Source organism: Anastrepha ludens, chromosome 5 (genome assembly GCF_028408465.1).
Source record: "Anastrepha ludens isolate Willacy chromosome 5, idAnaLude1.1, whole genome shotgun sequence".
Taxonomy (NCBI): Eukaryota; Metazoa; Arthropoda; class Insecta; order Diptera; family Tephritidae; genus Anastrepha; species Anastrepha ludens.
Genome location: NC_071501.1, coordinates 92,729,386 through 92,746,300, shown reverse-complemented (window position 1 = coordinate 92,746,300; position 16,915 = coordinate 92,729,386). Strand labels below are relative to the sequence as shown.

General features: G+C 39.7%; 1 protein-coding gene across 1 annotated transcript; it reads left to right on the top strand.

The window, feature by feature from the left end:
- Positions 1-4,081: 4,081 nt before the first annotated feature.
- LOC128864809 (uncharacterized) lies at positions 4,082-5,482 on the top strand. Its single transcript, XM_054104569.1, has one exon. It carries the CDS (start codon positions 4,082-4,084, stop codon positions 5,480-5,482), a length of 1,401 nt encoding a protein of 466 aa, XP_053960544.1.
- The last annotated feature ends 11,433 nt before the right edge of the window (positions 5,483-16,915 follow it).

The window sequence follows — 16,915 nt, the reverse complement described above, 5'->3', positions numbered from 1 at the left end:
TAACAATGCAATCCAACGTAGAATCTCTCTTGCCAACAAGTGCTACTTACTATAAGTAGGCAACTGAGCAGTAAAGTCCTCTCTCGACGAACAAAACTAACACTCTACGAGGCTCTCATCATGCCCGTCCTAACGTATGACGCAGAAGCGTGGACGATGACAACATCCCATGAAGCGACGCTTGGAGTGTTTGAGAGAAAGATTCTGCGCAAGATTTTTGGACCTTTGCACGTTGGCAGCGGCGAATATCGCAGGCGATGGAACGATGAGCTGTATGAGCTTTACGACGACATAGACATAGTGCAGCGTCTAAAGATCCAGCAGCTACGTTGGCTGGGTCGTGTTGTCCGAATGCAAACAAATGCTCCGGCTCTGAAAGTATTCGATGCGGTACCAGCTGGTGGTAGGAGAGGAAGAGGGCAGCCTCCTCTGCGTTGGAAAGATCAGGTGGAGAAGAACTTGGCTTCAGTTGGTATGCCCAACTGGCGCCGGCGAACCAAATGACGAAAGAACTGAAAATATCTGACCGTAGCAGCCGCCGCATACTGAAAAATTATCTCAAAGTCAAGCCTTGCAAGATATGAAAGGCGCAGCAATAAGTCAGACTTGAGAGAGCGCAGGAGTTGCTTCGCTTGGCCGAAGGCGGTAAGTTTCCGAAAATTGTTTTTTTCAAATTGAGCAATTCGTAAACTCCCAAAACGACAGGGGTTATTTAACGACCGTTCATACGAGAATTTGAGTCGTCGATTAGACACGAGGAGGCAGCAACCGCCACAGGTAATGGTTTGGGCCGCTGTAACCGCAGATGTGCGCTCTCCAATGGTTTTCATCCAGCCTGGCGTCAAGGTAAATGCGAAGTATTATCGGGAAAATATTCTTGAGGTTGTTTTGAAGCCATGGACAGACAAAAATTTCGGTGACCGACCATGGACGTTTCAACAGGACTCCGTCCGTCTGTCTCACAAAGCTCGAGTGAACCAAGAATGTTTAAAAAACAACGTTCCAAACTGAATAACGTCCACACAATGGCTCTCAAATTCCCCAGAAGCGAAACCGATAGATTATTCTCCTTGGAGAGCTAAGTCCGAACTAAAAGATTCACCAGTATCGAGGCGCTGGAAAAAACCATTGTCTGCGAGTGGGCCAAAATACCTGCAAGTCACATTCGGGCAGCTTGCGATTCGTTACTGGAACGTCTCAAGGCCATAGTCAAGGCAAAAGGTGGTCATATCGAGCAGAAGTAAATTGATTCTTAATTTTGTATTATTTTTACACATTTTTTTACTTTGAATTAAATAAAAGTAATTTTCCAAACTAAATTTATGAACTTTTTAATTGGTTACACTTCGAGTTCCGGACGCTGTAATACGAAAAATTCCCCTTTCTGAAGCGGTAGTAAAAAATTTAAAAATGATCGATGAAAACAATTGAATAATTTTACGTTATCTTATGAATGGTACTTAATTATTTATATTTTGAACGCGCTGAGTGTTAGCATGGAGAGAAAAATTTTAAGGAAGACCTACAGAATTCGATTGAACTCTGAACTGAACGATCTAACTCAGAACGAGTCAGCTGTACGTTTTATTAAAGCGCATCGCATAAAATGGCTAGGTCATGTGATCAGTATGCCTGCTGACTGTTCCGCCAAGAAAGCCATGACAGGCAAGCTAATGGGTGTAAAGGCCAAAGGCAGACCGAGGAAACTCGATCCTAAGAAGTTGGGAATACGTACATAACTACGAAGCAACAGCTCAAGATAGACCGCTTTGGAGGAGCATTTTGAAGAAAGCTTTGACGCACCCCGCAAGAAGAAGAAATTTATAGATTAATTTGAAAAGGAAGAGAAAAAAATTGGAATTTTTTTCATTTTTTATCAGAAGAAAAATAGGGCGTCCGACACACTTTATTAATACACTTTGGTTCAGACAATTATCAGAACTCGGGCCAAGAGCACGATTTTCTCAAATACATTTCTCGATGGCAGCTTTACCTGTGCGTAATGAAAATATTTTATATTTTTACGACTTTCGCGAACGCATGAGGTTTCCATTTTGCAAAAAAGAAAAGATACTGCAAAGCAAGCTAGAGTCCTAAAATTTCAGGTAGCTTGAAATTGAATTTTTTTAATTTTAATTTACGTACACATATTTTTTGCTCCTAAATTTTCTTAAATTTATCCACGCCATATGCATTTCTCCTCTGGTGGACATTTGATAAGTGAAAGTTAAGTGAATATGAATTCGTGCTTTTGTTTCGCTTTTGTCCTACAAAATAATTAGTTACCTTTATGAATCCAAGAACAAAGCGATGTCAATGAATATTTTTAATGACACAAGGTGAAACAAAAACAAATTAAGCACCTTTCTATTGCTTTCGAGCTATTCAAGAACAAGGTTGGCCTTGAAAGTTAGTTACGTTTGTTTCAGTTGTATTTCACAGGCACGCCGAGGCATTTAAAACACCTTGCATCAATATTTAATTAAAAAGAAAAGAAAATATTAGTTTGGTGAAAAGAAAGCTATTATGTTTTCGGTAGTTGGCTGTAGTGATGGACGCCTCGTAATGTATCGATCAAACAATTTAATGTTTATGCTCGTTGTTGAGTCGACATTTCACATTAAAAAAGTTTGCCTTTGCTGTTTGGTCGTTATTTCATTCAATTGTGAGTTGCAGTTTTTTAAACATTGAAATTTTTTTTTTTTTTTTTTTTTTTATTCCCCATTTATTTTATACATCTGTCCTTTGACAATAAGTATGTTGTTTAACAATTTGGTCAGGATTTATATACATCGCTTAATGGCCAGTGTCAAAAAGCGATAAAATTAAAATAAACGAAATAATAGCGATTAAATAATATACAATTTTTTTATAAAGGCGAAAATGCAAGGCAGGCCGCTGTAATTGTGAATTGTGTTTATGGTGCCGATACTGTAACGGCTAATTGCATGCAGTTTTGGTTTCGTCGAATCCATTTAAGCATTTTTGATGTTAAAGTTGCAGCTCGCACAGGCAGGCTCGTCGTCGGAAATGTCGATAAAATCACAGAAATAGTCGAAGTTGACTGGCATGTTAGTAGCCGTAGCATCGCGCAGGTGCTAAAGATCGACCATAAAGCAGTTTTAAACCATTTTCGCAAAATTAAAAATTAATAGATTTCCTTCTTCCACAAGCTAATATAAAAAAGAGGATGTCTGTAAAGTCGGTTTACTGACGATAGTTTAACGTGATAACGTCATAAGAAAATACTGATTGAATGGTTGCATTTTTCAAAAGAAAATTTTAATTTTATTTGTTTGATAGATATTTTGTATGGATATAGAGAATGAGTTAACATTAACATAACATAACATAACATAACATAACATAACGTAACATAACATAACATAACATAACATAACTCCGTGTGGAGTTGTCTGTCTGTCTCCCATCGGACGCGTCCCCAGGTGGCGGATCGAGGAAGGCTCGGCATCATGCAGGGTAAGTGGGAAATAAAATACCACTCGCGGACCAAAACAGACAATCACCGGCTTGGAGGTGCGGATAGTTCTACTATCACCAAGCTAGGGTATAAGGGCTAGCAACCTACTTACCCAAAAGCTAAAACCCAGAAGCGTCTGCCTCAGATTGAGCGGCTCCCTGGTCAGCGTCTGTTCTCCATGTAAGGAGCGGCTGTACTAATCGCGTAATGCGAAATAGCTGGGGCTATGAGCCTCTGTTACCTGAGTATGCGGAGTGGAATCTTGCAAAAATGGCTTTCAGAAGGGTTCATGACCTCTTTCGCCTCGTTAAAACCTGGCAGGTCTCACAAAGCGCTCAAAGCGCGTAGTCTTAAATGACCACGTAGGTTGGGTTGAGATTACTCCCCATTAATTCCGGCTTGAAGTCTGGCACTGAACACTGGACCCCATAAGGGCCAGTGTCAACCCTCGCATGGCCTCCCTGTTTACAAAGATAACCATGGGACTTACGGTAACTACGTACACGCGCTGAGATAGCGGCTGTGAGTTGGGGCCCATACAGCATGGACAACAAAAACATAAATAAAAACAAAAACAACTATGAAAACAGCACTGCCAAGATGGCAACAGGAGAAGCTATGGAGGCTTTCAGGAGGAGTTCCGTTATTGCAAGGACCCCTCCACAAGCAGCAGCAACAACAGACAACACAACGGAGAGCAGCCTGCCAACAACGGCTACCCAGCGGCGGACAGATGTATCAACACTGGAGATGAAAGGTCGAGAAGGCACGCCCGGGACGCCGACAACCCATATCATCAAAAAAGTCACTGACGCTCCCAACCCGCAGCAAAACCCTACTTCCTGCAGCACTAATGCAAAACAAAGCAGGCAATGTGAATTGATCGACATCCTTGGAAAAGAAATTGATGCACTTATTCAATACGTGGAATCACGCCGTAATGTCCACGGTGACATAAGAAGAATGTGCAGTATTATCAAAAGAGCTCACACAGACGTTCTCATTGAAACGGATTCAATGGAACGTTGCATAAGAAAATTGTCTACCTCTAAACAGGTGCAAATTGTTTCGACAGCAGGGAAAAACACTCCTCAGACGGCTAAGAGAACTAGAGCCAAAGAAAGCCCAAGAGCTGCAACCCAGATTGCAACAAAGTCTCCAGTTGCTAAAAAGAGGAAAAGCGACTCTGATTCTTCCCGGCCACAAACTGTAAATCAACCCATGCAGAGGGAAGAGTGGAAAAAGGTAGAGAAGAAAAAGAAATCGCTGAAAAACCGAAAAGGCACCATCAGGCCAATGTCGGACGCCATTATTATCGAGAAAAAGGCGGGCGGTACATCATATGCGGATATGCTGCGAGCAGTAAAGCACAGCGAAGAACTGAAGGACCTTAGCGAAAAAGTTAAGACGATGCGACCTACAAAAAAAGGTGGCCTTCTTATAGAATTTAAAAGGAGCAAGGATGTTGAGGCCAGTAGTTACCAAATGGCTATTGAAAATGCGCTGGACGGTGTAGCGTCGGTGAACCTGAAGACGCATACAGTCACAATCCAATGTAAAGGTCTTATCGCTGACCTGAACACGGAGGATCAGCTACTTGAAGCGATTACTCAGCAGGCGCAGGTGAAAAATCTAAAGATGTCGGCGATACGAAGCACACGCACCATTCCAGGAGGTACACAGTCAATGTATTTATCGTTGCGTGCAGATGATGCCAAAAAGGTGCTGGAGCTAGGACATCTCAAAGTAGGATGGGTAAGATGTCGAGTAACAGAAGTTACATCACCGAGACGGTGCTACAGATGCTGGGCATACGATCACGTAGCAACCGCGTGTAAAGAACCCGATCGCACCAAATTGTGCAGACGATGTGGAAAAGAAGGCCACCAAGCAGCAAGCTGCAAAAACGATGAAAAATGTGCGCTGTGTACCGGAGCACATGCAGCTGGCAGCGCAAAGTGCCCGCGCTACCAAGAGGCGGTGCGTCTTAGAAAAACATGAAAGTTCTTCAGCTTAACGCAAACCATTGCCAAGCAGCTCAGGACCTGCTATGGCAGACTGTAGCAGAACAAAGCATTGACATAGTTCTACTTTCTGAACCATTTGAAAACATTGACACTCACAATTGGCTTGCTGATAGTAACATGGGAGCGGCGGTTTGGCTGGTGGGCAATAAAACTCCCCAGTGTAAAATGTCGACAGTCCGCAACGGATTTACATGGATAAAAACGGACGATGTGTTCTATGTCAGTTGCTATGCACCACCACGATGGTCTATACAGGAGTTCGAGCAAATGATGCTAGAGCTGGAACTTGAATTAAGGGGAAAGAGGCCGATCCTGCTTGCAGGAGACTTCAACGCTTGGTCAAGAACTTGGGGCAGTACACATACCAATCAGAGGGGTCGGCTGGTTGAGAACACCGTCGCAGCGCTCGACCTTGTTCTTCTGAACACTCCTGGCGTATATACGTACGACTGCAAAAAGGGAAACTCCATCATTGATCTTGCCTTTGCGGACCGGCTAACTGCGAATACAACCATCTGGACGGTAGATAAGGCCATCCATTCGCATAGCGACCATCTGGCTATTATGATACAAACGTACAGCATAGTACGTAGATACAAAACGAGTGTCCGCAAATGGAAAAAATCAGCTTTCAACACTGAAACTTTTAAATATGCTTGGGAAAGTGTTCATATTGACGGAGTTAATGCAGAAATTCTGGCGGAACAAATTGCCTCTCAAATGGAAGCTTCCTGTGACGCAACCATGCCCAGGTGCGGAGTCGGTAGGCACAAACAAGCAGTCTACTGGTGGACCGATGAAATTGCATCAATCCGGAGGAAATGCCTAATGGCAAGAAGAAAGGCACAAAGAGCACGGCGCCGATCATCGTATGAAGATCTTTATGCATCCTATAAGGCTCGTAAACGCGATCTGAAGTTAGCAATCCAGCAAAGCAAAATCAGAAGTTTTAGAGAAATGGTAGACGCGGCAAATGTAGATCCATGGGGCTTAGCATATAAAACTGTCATGCGGAAAGTGAAGGGACCGCAATCATCTCAACCAACGTGCCCACGGCTATTACAACAAGTGGTTGTAACGCTCTTTCCGCCGCTGAAAGACAGTGATAACTCAGCGGACAACTACGAGTTAGAGCCGAATATACCTTCAGTAACAACAGATGAAGTGCTAGGTACACTGAACCGCATTAAAGACAGAAAGGCCCCAGGACCAGATGGTATACCTAATGCTGCCTTTAAGACAGCTGTACAGACGAAACCACACCTTTTTGCGAGCTTGTACGAAAGTTGTCTTAGAGAGGGAACTTTCCCAAATAGATGGAAGATTCAACGACTTGTGCTGCTCCTCAAACCAGGAAAGCAACCTGATGAACCATCAGCGTACAGACCGCTGTGCATGCTCGATACGGTAGGAAAAGTATTCGAACGTATCATATGCGACCGACTACAAGCCTATCTCGAATGCCCATCTGGTCTATCGGACAATCAGTATGGTTTTCGAAGGGCGAGGTCAACGGTAGATGCAATCAGGACGGTCACAGACATTGCGCACGAAGCAATCAGCGGTGGGCACTTGCATATGACACATTGGACATCAAAAATGCGTTCAACTCTGCAAAGTGGAGCAATATTTTAATGTCTCTCAAAGAACTAAGAGTACTGGGTTATCTACTGTGCATAATCCGTAGCTACTTCACCAACAGAATTCTGCAATACGATACAGACGGTGGCCAAAAAACATATCAAATCACTGGCGGGGTCCCCAAAGGATCTGTCCTTGGTCCAACACTATGGAATGTCATGTACGACGGGGTCCTCAAACTAAAACTACCAGACGGTGCTACTATCGTAGGCTATGCAGATGATATTGCGCTTGTAGTTACGGATAGAAATATAGACCACCTGGAAGCAAAAAGCAATGGCGCAGCAGCAAGGGTAAGGCTATGGTTGGCAAAATCCGGATTGGAATTGGCAGCCCAAAAAACCGAGGCGGTACTCATCAGTGGGCGGAGAAAAAAGGAGGAAATAAAAGTACGTATCGGCACCCATGAAATATCCTCTAAGGCGTCGATAAAGTATCTTGGCGTGATAATACACAGGCGACTTAGCTACAAGCAGCACCTATCTGCAGTAAGCGCAAGAGCTGATGCCATCAATGGAGCGCTAACACGAATGTTGCCTAATATTGGTGGCCCGCAAGGCAGCAGAAGGCGTGTCTTATCGACAGTGGTAGACTCCGTACTCTTTTACGCTGCCCCGATATGGGCAGGAGCTAAATCGTCCAGCATACATTATGCAGCAGAGGTACTTCGCCGAAGTGCAATAAGGGTAGCTTGTGGCTACAGAACGGTCTCGAGAGACGCGATAGGCGTAATCGCGAGCAAACTACCAGCTGACATTCAGGCAAAGGAATTGAGCCGTCTCTATGGCAGGCGACGGGCTAAGCTGTCATTAGAAGAAAAAGCTGAAGAGAGACTTCATTCGATAGAAGAATGGCAAATCAGATGGGATTCGTCAACTAACGGACGTTGGACTCATAGGCTTATCTCAAATATTAGCCAATGGGTGACCAGGAAACACGGAGACGTTGACTATTATCTCACTCAAATACTGAGTGGCCACGGTTGTTTTTTGGAGTACCTCCATCGGTTTAATCTGGAGGACACCCCATTCTGCCCAAACTGCAACAACGCGATAGAAAATGCGGAACACGTATTCTTCTACTGCGATCGTTTCAGAGAGGAGCGCCTAACGCTTGAAGCATTTCTGGGTGGACAGCTGTGCCCGGAAAATCTGATCACCAAGATGCTCGCATCAAATGCTTGGTGGAATGCAGTGACAAATTTTGCAACAATGATAGGGCTATATCTTCAACGCGCAGAGTGGCAACGCAACATGCAGCGAAGAATTCACCAGCAGCTTTTGACCGGAGGTAGACTGCCTACGAACTGACGACAAATCACAGACGCCTGAGCTTAGTGCTCAAGACGGTATCAGACTACGACATGTCGGTAATACTTACGACACCTTTTCCGATGTTCCATTTGCTGCAGCACCACTTGTGATGTGAAAGCAATGTATATTATCGATAGCGTATAACCTCCATACGCCCATGAAAGAGGAACCTGGACGCAGGTACCTGTTGTGTCAATAGACATACACGCGGCTCCACCTTGACGTAATGTTACCACGGTCCCAGGGTGGAACTCAGCCGATAAGGAGGGTTGTTATAGTGTTAGTGGGAGCATGCCGCACATACCACTGGTGCGACGGCACCTGTGATGATGTTTCTGACATTTTGATTTTAACCTCCCTAAAAAAAAAAAAAAAAAAAAAAAAACCATAACATAACATAACATAACATAACATAACATAACATAACATAACATAACAAAACATAACATAACATAACATAACATAACATAACATAACATAACATAACATAACATAACATAACATAACATAACATAACATAACATAACATAACATAACATAACATAACATAACATAACATAACATAACATAACATAACATAACATAACATAACATAACATAACATAACATAACATAACATAACATAACATAACATGCTGTTCAAGCAAGGTAACGACGCATTTTTTGGTGCGTGCAGCCGGCTACATAGAATTATAAGACGTTATCACGTCAAAAAATAATAATAACATAAAAACAACAAGTATTATTAACAAACTTGGTTTTATTTTAAATTCTTCAAGTAAATCAAATTAATAATAATCAAAAATTAATAATAATAACATTAAAACAACAGGTATTATTAACAAACTTGGTTTTATTTTAAATTCTTCAAGTGAATCAAATTAATAATAATCAATAAGAAGGCATATGCCAATACAAATACGTGAATTTATATATGTACATATGCGCATATACATACATATATACGCTCACTTAAGTAGGAGAGAGCAAGATGTCGAACGTTGCCGTTCGTTTGCTTTGTCGTTCGTTCCGCGCTTTCGCTTGCAGTTCATTCAATGCAATGAGCAAGGTAACGGCAATGAACAAGGTAACGACATATGAGCAAGGTAACACTAATGAGCAAGGTAACGACATATGAGCAAGGTAACGACACATTTTTTCGTGCGTGCAGCCTGTTAAATCGAATTATAAGACGTTATCACGTCAATAAATAAGTTTAAGTTGAAAATTTCCAAGATAAAAAAATATTTATTAGTCTAACAACTTCAGACATTTCATACCATATATGTACCTATATATAATTGGGTGCTCCTCCTCCTATTTGTGGTGTGCGTCTTAATGTTTTTCCACAAATGGAGGGACCTACAGTTTCAAGCCTACTCCGGCAGATATTTTTATGAGGAGCTTTTTCATGGCTGAAATACACTCGGAGGTTTGCCATTGCCTGCCGAGGGGCGACGGCTATTAGAAAAAACTTTTTCTTAATTTAGGTGTTTCACCGAGATTCGAACCTACGTTCTCTCTCTGAATTCCGAATGGTACTCACGCACAAACACATTCGGCTACGGCGGCTGCCAACCATACTACAACTACACCCACATACCATACTACAATTAAAAAGTTAAAACTGAGCGACTAGTTTTGAAAATAAAATAAATAATTAAGTTCAGCGTTAGAGTACTAATGATAACCCATTCGACTAACATAGTTTACATTTCTTAACATCGTTTTTCTCTCACTTTACCGACCGCTTTCAAATGTCGTGTAGGGTATATTCAATAACGCATTATAATGCGCAACGTACTTTTGCAGTGTTGGCAATGCGTTCAGAAATGCAAATATGGCAGTACTGCAAATGCATCGCATTATTTGCAGGAAAAATTTTAATACTGCCAATCTATCAATTGCAACACTTGTCACATTGGCAGTGCTGCCAGCGCTGCAATTACTGCGCATTTATAATGCGTTTCTGAATATACCCGTAATCTCAGTTGCCGATGTTATTTTGTTGTATCTTCTTCCGGTGCTCAATCGCTCATGGAACATAGGTCGTCAACTATTTTGTTGTAAGCATTAACATAATTGCAGTAAATGTTGTTGTTATGAAGCTCGTGTTAATAATTAACATTCATGTAACTCTCAGTTTTCTTTTAAGCGACATTTTGAACTTGTGGTTTTTGCACTGTTGCTATTTCATGATGGTAATATGAGTTTCCTGAACTTAATAGATGATTTTACAAAAACAAAGCGTGAAAAGGCGAGGTCTACATATATGAGCGAAGTGAAATAAAAGCATAGCACAAAGCTGAAGACTGTAGCAAATGCTTTTAAAACGAAAAATGTATTATTTTTAAGCGATATATAATTTTTAGATTTATTTTGTTTTATTTACAATGAATTTTGTAGCTGCGACATTTTTTTATTTATCTGTTTATTTAGTTTTTGTCTGCCTGATCTAAAAAAAAATTATGTTTTGAAACATTACGCCTATTATAATTGAACTGAGCAATGAGCGGAGAACCGCAAGAATGATTTCCTATGACTTTCATCCTAAGCAACATTTCTAAGAAGGATACACATGGACATATTTTCTATAAATAACTCGTTTGATAACCTGGTAGAGCGTGAATAATTTGGAACAAAGTTGGAGGCGAATATCTCGATTAATATTGTAAAAAAAATAATATTTGTCACAAAATGTGTAGGCGCATATTTACTAGTTATTTCCTTTAATAAAATATTCTGTTTCTTTTTAAATATGGGGCTATATGTTGCATATAAAATGCGAAGTTAAAATTTATTTTGCGTCAGTGTCATAGCTTCACTGTAGCTTAGGTTTAAGGCACGGCTTTCCGACCTAAGCAATTATCTCTAGTTGTTCGCTCAACTTTTCCTCAGGTCCGACAGATAGGTAGGTAGGTAGAAGTGACAGTCGCTCTCTAAACCAACTCTTTTAGATTGTTGCCGATCCACAGTGACAGAGAAGCTTACTGACAGATTCTTCCTCCTCCTCATTCTTGAATCTTCTTCCTCAATCTTTGAAAATGTCGACCTAGCAGACCGTGGCCTATAATTAAAGCAACTGACGTAGCTGGATCGATAAAGTAGCGCCTTTGAGCGCCTGACGTATTATTTTAGCCAAATTCTTTTTGCAGCGTTACATGTCGAAACTATCAGCCCAAGAGGGGGGCGAGAGGTAGTGTTTTTTCTCGCTAACTTGTCTGCCTTACAATAACAAAAAGTCATTTAATCGATTATATGCGCTTCAGTGAGCTTGGAAGTGATTTTCAAACTTTAAACGCGTTTTTCTTAAAATGGTGTTTTCAAAGTCGGTGCCCAACATTACTCGAAAACGGCAAACCGATTAGTCTCAAATTTTAACATGAGCTTCTTAAATATATTTTTTTAGTAATTAATCGAGGATTTTTTCTCACCGATAAATATTTTTTTATTATAAATAATTTAAGACCGAAATTTTGGTCAAAAATCGTTTTTTTTTTTTTTTAAACCGCCATTTTTTCAAGAAAGTTTATTTTGCTTATTTCTTCGACTAATTACTAGATTTAACATTACTTTAACGAAATCTGTTTGGTATTTTAATTTCAGAGGATTCAGTTCAGAGATATAGTGGTCACCGCAAAACGTGCTTTTTGAGAAGAGCTCCCGGAGATCAGCAGTAGCTCCTTTCCAAATAAATATTTTTACTAATACTAAGTCTTAAAATCTTTTCATTGGAGGGGATTTTTAAGTGACGGGTTCCAAACCCACCGCACAACCAGCTATCCTGGGATGCTTCGCCTTCTCACGTTAGCTCACTCCCGAACGGGTGTTGCGAAGCTATGCAGAGGATGCTTGGGCTAATCCCGGAAGTTGTGAGCTGCTTGAACCTTATACAGAAGAATCCACTCCCAAGTGAAAGGCGATCAGTAACCATCAGGAACCATCCTCCAGTACCAGCTGGTGGTAGCAGAGGAAGAGGAAGGCCTCGTTTGCGTTTGGAAAGATCAGATGGAGAAGGACTTGGATTCACTTAGTGTGTCCAACTGGTGCCGGCTAGCACGAGAAAGAAACGTGCCAAAATCGCGTAAGCGGTTATCGCGCCAATTAGGAAGAAGAAGAAGTCTTAAAATACAGTTAAAAGATAACATAATATGTGTAAAAAATTTGTAGATCAATAAATTTAAAAGTTTTCTCAGAAAAAATTTTTAGAAAAATAGCGTTTTTCGCCTTCTAACTGAATATAACCCCTTAATCATCACTTGAAGTTTGCCTGGGTGACCGCTAACAAAATGATATCATCCGCATACATTGAATGTCTAATATTTTTCCCTTTCGTGTAAGTCGTTTATCTAAAGAGAAAATTGTACTGGCAACATCCCTTTTTGACGTCTGAGTTTGTTTTGAATGTATCTGAAGTTACTGAGCTATTCCATACCACTGTCTTTGTATCGCTGTATATATTCTCTATGAACTTCACTAGTTTCGTTGCAAGACCAATATGGTGCAGCTCATATATCAAGGCGTTTCTTTATACTCTATCAAACGCCGTTTTAAAGTCGACAAAATAAGCGTCAACTTTCTTCTTTTCTTCAAATTTTAACTGGACAATAGCGGCTAAATTGAATATATTGTCGACTGTGGAGTAATTTATTCAGAAGCCTCTTGATACTCGTTTAAAATACGGTTCCTTTCAGTCCAAGAGGCTATTTTTTCGTTAATTATGCTTATCATAACTTTAGCAATGCAGTTCATGAAATGAAACTCCTCTGTACTTTCCTAGTATGGCACGCTGGTTCTAAAAGCCTCGTCTACTTTGCATTTTTCGTAGAGATTTATGTAAGCACTTGCCATAGCCGCAATGAAAGTATCGGTAGCATTTCTTAAGAAATCGTAAGAAATTCTATCAATCCGTGGAGCTTTGTTTAATTTAACTTTGTTTAGCACAGATCTAACTTCGTCTGATGAAAAAACTGCCTCAAGCAGATCGTCAGCGTGGAAGTTATGTGCATAAAAAATTTCCTTGTCATAAGAAGGGCTGAGCAGATTTTCAAAATAAACCTTAAATTCATGCGCTGATATGGCGGGATTTATAATGGCCTTACAATTACAAAAAGTCATTTAAATCTCTAACTATTGCACTGGGTTTCAAGCTGAGATAATTGATGTAAAGAAAGCAGCAGAGCTTATACAAACTTGTATGTAAATACGCAATAATTAACTGCGCAATAAACTTCTACCTGGATAGCCAAGCGGCTATTAAAGCGATAAAATCACACTGTCTATCATCCAAAAATATCCACGAATGCAAGGAAGCGATCAATAAGCTCACTCATATGTATATTGGGTTCCGGGGCATAAAGACATAGAGGGAAATGAGATAGTGGACGGAATAGCCAAGGAAGGCGCGAGACTTGCAGAGAATCAAACAAGTCAGATACTAAAACTAAAAACTTAAACAAAACTAGAGGAACTGATGTTAAGAAAGCCAAAAGGCACATGGCTTAGCTTAACCAATTACAAAGTTGCCAGCATCTTGTCTAAACGCGCATATCATGACAAGTTTTAGTATCGGTTATGTCGTTCGATAGAAGGAACTACAGAACTCTAGTTGCTGTACTAACAAGACACTGCCTACTTGCAGCGACGCTTACAAGCTAAATCTAAAAATCCAACTCTTAACGATGCTTGCAGGAATTGTAATGAGATAGGTGCAAGAGAAACCCTCGAGCATCTTCTATGCTACTGACCGTCTCTCTCGAAAACGAAACTATGCCACCTGGGTGCACTCAGGCTTGAAAGACTAGTATAGTAGTAGTAATTCTTTATTTATTTATAAATATTTCATTTTACATTTCAATAATTTTTACAATAATTCGTTTAAATATATAAATACATAAAGAAAGAAATAATAAATTTGTGGCAATAACAATGTTGTCTGTCACAACTCAAAAATTAATTAAAAATTGAACTCTGCAATAAGAAAATTTCTATAGCGTAAGGCTGAGTATATAAAGCAAGTTAGTCTTTTCCAATTATGTCCATTAAGTATATCTATTACTTCTGCTTCATTTAGCTTCGCTGCGTTTAGATATTTTATTCTGATCTCCTTCAGTACCGGACATCTTCCTAAGAAGTGCTGCATATTTTCTTCCTCGTTTAAATTGCATAGAGTGCATATTTTCTGAGCATTTCCATACGTAGTTGCATTTAGCTTCAGTAAACCACATCTTGCTTTGAAAATTGTCGTAATATCAGCTAGCCGCATATCTTCTTTAATATATGATTCCCCTTTTGAGTAGTCTAAATGTTTATAAATTCGCTTCTCGCTTGACTGTGCTTTTTGCCTTGCCATGTTGATATCTTTTATTTTCATTTCGGTAAGAAGTTGCACACAGTGATCTTGCCAGTCTATAGAGGTGATGTTTTCTTCAAACTTCAGACCAAACTCCATTCCCATGTCGTTCAGATGTTTAAGCCAAAACACATTTTTACTTAAGATGCCTTGTGTTAGTTTGTGTGGGAGTCTGTTGCAATTATATTTATAAATAGTTTTCCAGATATACATACTTCATGTGTAATTCTAAAGAATACATGTGGCTATCTTCTATATTAGTTTCTAATGTTATTGCATAATTTGGAGTGAACTCCGGTAGTTTGAGGATTCTTTTAATAAAGTAACGTTGAAGTTTATTTACCTCATCGAATAAGGCATATCCCCAAACTTGCGCTGCGTAGGTTTGGATCGCTCTGCATACCGCTTGGAACAGCTTCCATTTTGATTTTAATGAAATGAATGGCTTGAAAGACTAGAATCTCTCCCTGAACTGGAGTTTGAGTTTGAGCGACTCCTAAAATTCGCGAACACTATGCGCATCTTGAGTGATGCATTTTGACGTGATAACGTCTTATAATTCGATTTAACAGGCTGCACGCACGAAAAAATGTGTCGTTACCTTGCTCATTAGTGTTACCTTGCTCATATTAGTGTTACCTTGCTCATTTGTAGTTACCTTGCTCATTGCATTGCATGAACTGCAAGCGAGAGCGCGGAACGAACGACAAAGCAAACAAAGCAAACGAACGGCAACGTTCGACATCTTGTTCTCTCCTACTTAAGTGAGCGTATATATGTATGTATATGCGCATATGTACATATATAAATTCACGTATTTGTATTTGCATATGCCTTCTTATTGATTATTATTAATTTGATTCACTTGAAGAATTTAAAATAAAACCAAGTTTGTTAATAATACCTCTTGTTTTAATGTTATAATTATTTATTTTTTTATTATATATGAAGGAAAAAATGTATTTTAATATTTACCATATACCTTATAAGATATGTTGTCTATACTAATATTATAAAGAGGAAAACTTTGTTTGTTTGTAATGAATAGGCTCAAAACTACTGGACCGATTTTAAAAATTCTTTCACCATTCGAAAGCTACTTCATCGACGAGTAACATGAATTATATTTTATTTTGGAAATAGGGCTCGAGATATAGGTCAAAACGTGGACCCGGGTAACCTTCGGATGTGTATGTACAATATGGGTATCAAATGGAAGCTGTTGGTGAATGCTTTAGTTCAGAGTATTTCCATCCGCTCCGTGACTAGGGTCTCGAGATAGAGACCAAAACGTGGACCCTAGAATGTGTTTGTACAATATGGATATCAAATGAAAGCTGTTTATAAGTGCTTTAATACGGGGTAATTTTCATACCTATTGATGACTAGGGTCTCGAAATATGTGTCAAAACGTGGACCCGCCGTGTCTTTGAACCGAATTAAACCAAACTTACACTCATTGTTAAGTAGGTATTGAAGATGGTTTCCGTATAGTTTGGATACCTATTGGTAGATAGGGTCTCGAGATATAGGTCAAAACGTGGACCCGGGTAACCTTCGGACGTGTATGTACAATATGGGTATCAAATGAAAGCTGTTGGTGAATGCTTTATGTTATGTTATGTTATGTTATGTTATGTTATGTTATGTTATGTTATGTTATGTTAATATATGTTATGTTATGTTGTTATGTTATGTTATGTTATGTTATGTTATGTTATGTTATGTTATCTTATGTTATGTTATGTTATGTTATGTTATGTTATGTTATGTTATGTTAATGTTAACTCATTCTCTATATCCATACAAAATATCTATCAAACAAATAAAATTAAAATTTTCTTTTGAAAAATGCAACCATTCAATCAGTATTTTCTTATGACGTTATCACGTTAAACTATCGTGAGTAAACCGACTTTACAGACAACCTCTTTTTTCGCTAAAAACAGGACTCTGATCTGGTATCGCTATGGACCAAAATGGTTTCTGCGTGGCTTCGGCCAGCCAGTATAATCTAACCTAACCTACAAATCCCTTCGATGTTGCTATGCTTTGGCACCCATATCAAGAAGTGGAAGCGGAAATATTCCCTCATCTCGTT

What these genes read in the sequence shown, in the direction of transcription:
- LOC128864809 (XM_054104569.1), top strand. Translation starts at nt 4,082, where the DNA reads ATGGCAACAGGAGAAGCTATGGAGGCTTTCAGGAGGAGTTCCGTTATT.